Genomic DNA, 2,027 nt, shown 5'->3' on the forward strand with positions numbered 1-2,027 from the left:
CAGAGGTCCCTTAGTGTAGAACTGTGGTGTTAAAGTAGATATATATTTAAAAAAAAAAAAACCCAGATCCATGAAGAACAACAAGGAAATGAAAATAAAGAGATTTTTAATATACTGAGTAGAAAAAAAAATAGTTAAAGGGTTTTGAGTAAGACCTGCTGACTAGAATTGCCATTCTTGTTTTTAACTTTTCTTTTCTTTTCCCTTGTGTATTTGTCTAATTCCTTGAAGAATTAATAGATATCTGGGATCAGGCTAACATACCTCTTAGCATTCATATCAGTGGACAACTCAGTACCAACCACATAGCAAGTATTCAGCAAGCAAACATGGGATATTAGGAAGAGAGGACTAACATTGGAGAAAATCTGAATTCTCATGTCTTTTCTATCACAATTGGTAAGAAAAATTAAAACTACCTAGACCTCGGTTTTCCTATCAAAAGATAAGAATGCTAATACCTGCTTTACACAATTCTTTTATTTTGTTGAGAAAGTTGAATCAATCATAGATGGGAAAGTATTTTTAAAATCTAGATATTATGTATGTTACGACAGAATAACATGAAAATAGAAAAAAAGAATACATTTTCATTGGAACTATTCATTTTTCCCATCTATAAATCCCCCAAATCAGGACTCATTTTCCTACTAAGACCTTCCTCAATGCTTTCTTCACATCCTTATTCCTCAGACTGTGTATTAAAGGGTTCAGCATGGGGATCACTGTGGTGTAGAATACAGAGGACACCTTCTCCTGGTCCAGGGAGTTACTTGAAGGGGGCTTGAAATACATGAAGGTAATGGACCCAAAGAAGATCCCTACAGCCATGAGATGAGAGCTGCACGTTCCAAAAGCTTTGGACCGGCCCTCTGAGAAGCGGATGTGCAGGATGCTGTAGAAGATGAAGGCATAGGAGACAGCAACAGCTAGGGTGGGCACCAAGGTGTTAAACCCTGCAATGATAAAAAGCAGAAGCTCATTGAGGTGTTTATTGGAGCAGGAGAGATTGAGGAGGGGAAGAACATCACAGAAGTAATGGTTGGTAATGTGGGATTTGCAAAAGGACAGTTTCATCATGGCACTTGTATGAGTCAAGGCAGAGAGAGATCCCAGGAAGAAGGCAGCCAGCACTAGCAGTGAGCAGACCCATGAGGACATGATTGCATTATAAAGCAGTGGGCTACAGATGGCAACACAGCGATCATATGCCATGGCAGTCAGGAGGTAACCCTCAGCCACCGCAAAGACCACAAAGAAAAAGAGCTGGACCATGCACTCAGAGTAAAGGATTGTATTCTTCTTTCCCAGGAAGTTCACCAGCATTTTGGGAGTAATGACAGAGGAATAGCAGAAATCAACGAAGGACAAGCTACTGAGGAAATAGTACATGGGGGTGTGAAGTAGAGGGCTGACTGCGATCAGGAGAATCATGCCCAGGTTGCCCACTACTGTGACCACATAGATTCCCAGGAACAGGAGGAAGAGGGGCAGCTGGAGCTCTGCTTGCTGTGTTAAACCATCTAAGACAAACTGAGCTGCCGTAGAATAATTTTCCATGGTCATTCTTCTTTAGGCATTTCTGTGAAAATAGAAAGTATGAATTACCTTAATGTGGACCCTCACTGCTCTACCAAACAAAACCAAACTGCATAAGGGAGGTTGACAGCAGCTAACAGACTGAGTCATAGTTTTCATTGTCTCTAAACTTGATACCTCTGCCTTGTCTCCCTAAAGTTCCCTGCGCCTCCTCCAAGTTGGTCCAGAATTTAAGTTACAAAAAAGTACTTCCTGACTGACTTGGTAACCTTTGCCTCCTGAATTTGGTAGAAGAAAAGCAAATGTTTACTTTGTGGGGAGAATTTCTGATAGCCAATTTGTGATAGTTAAACAGTAGAAGAGATTGAAGGAAGATTCAATCACTTTTTCAGTTTCCCCAGTTTTCTCCTACTTGAAGGCCTGCACATATTTCTCACAATATCTGAAAACAAGGAGAGGATGAAGCCTCAGTCTCAGAGAATTGAAAG

At 40.6% G+C, this 2,027-nt stretch overlaps 1 protein-coding gene across 1 annotated transcript; it reads right to left on the reverse strand.

Moving 5' to 3' along the window:
- Positions 1-639: 639 nt before the first annotated feature.
- LOC100446507 (olfactory receptor 8D1) lies at positions 640-1,566 on the reverse strand. The gene has a single exon (XM_002822626.3). It carries the CDS (start codon positions 1,564-1,566, stop codon positions 640-642), a length of 927 nt encoding a protein of 308 aa, XP_002822672.1.
- Between the last annotated feature and the right edge of the window lie 461 nt (positions 1,567-2,027).

This window comes from Pongo abelii, chromosome 9 (genome assembly GCF_028885655.2).
Source record: "Pongo abelii isolate AG06213 chromosome 9, NHGRI_mPonAbe1-v2.0_pri, whole genome shotgun sequence".
Taxonomy (NCBI): Eukaryota; Metazoa; Chordata; class Mammalia; order Primates; family Hominidae; genus Pongo; species Pongo abelii.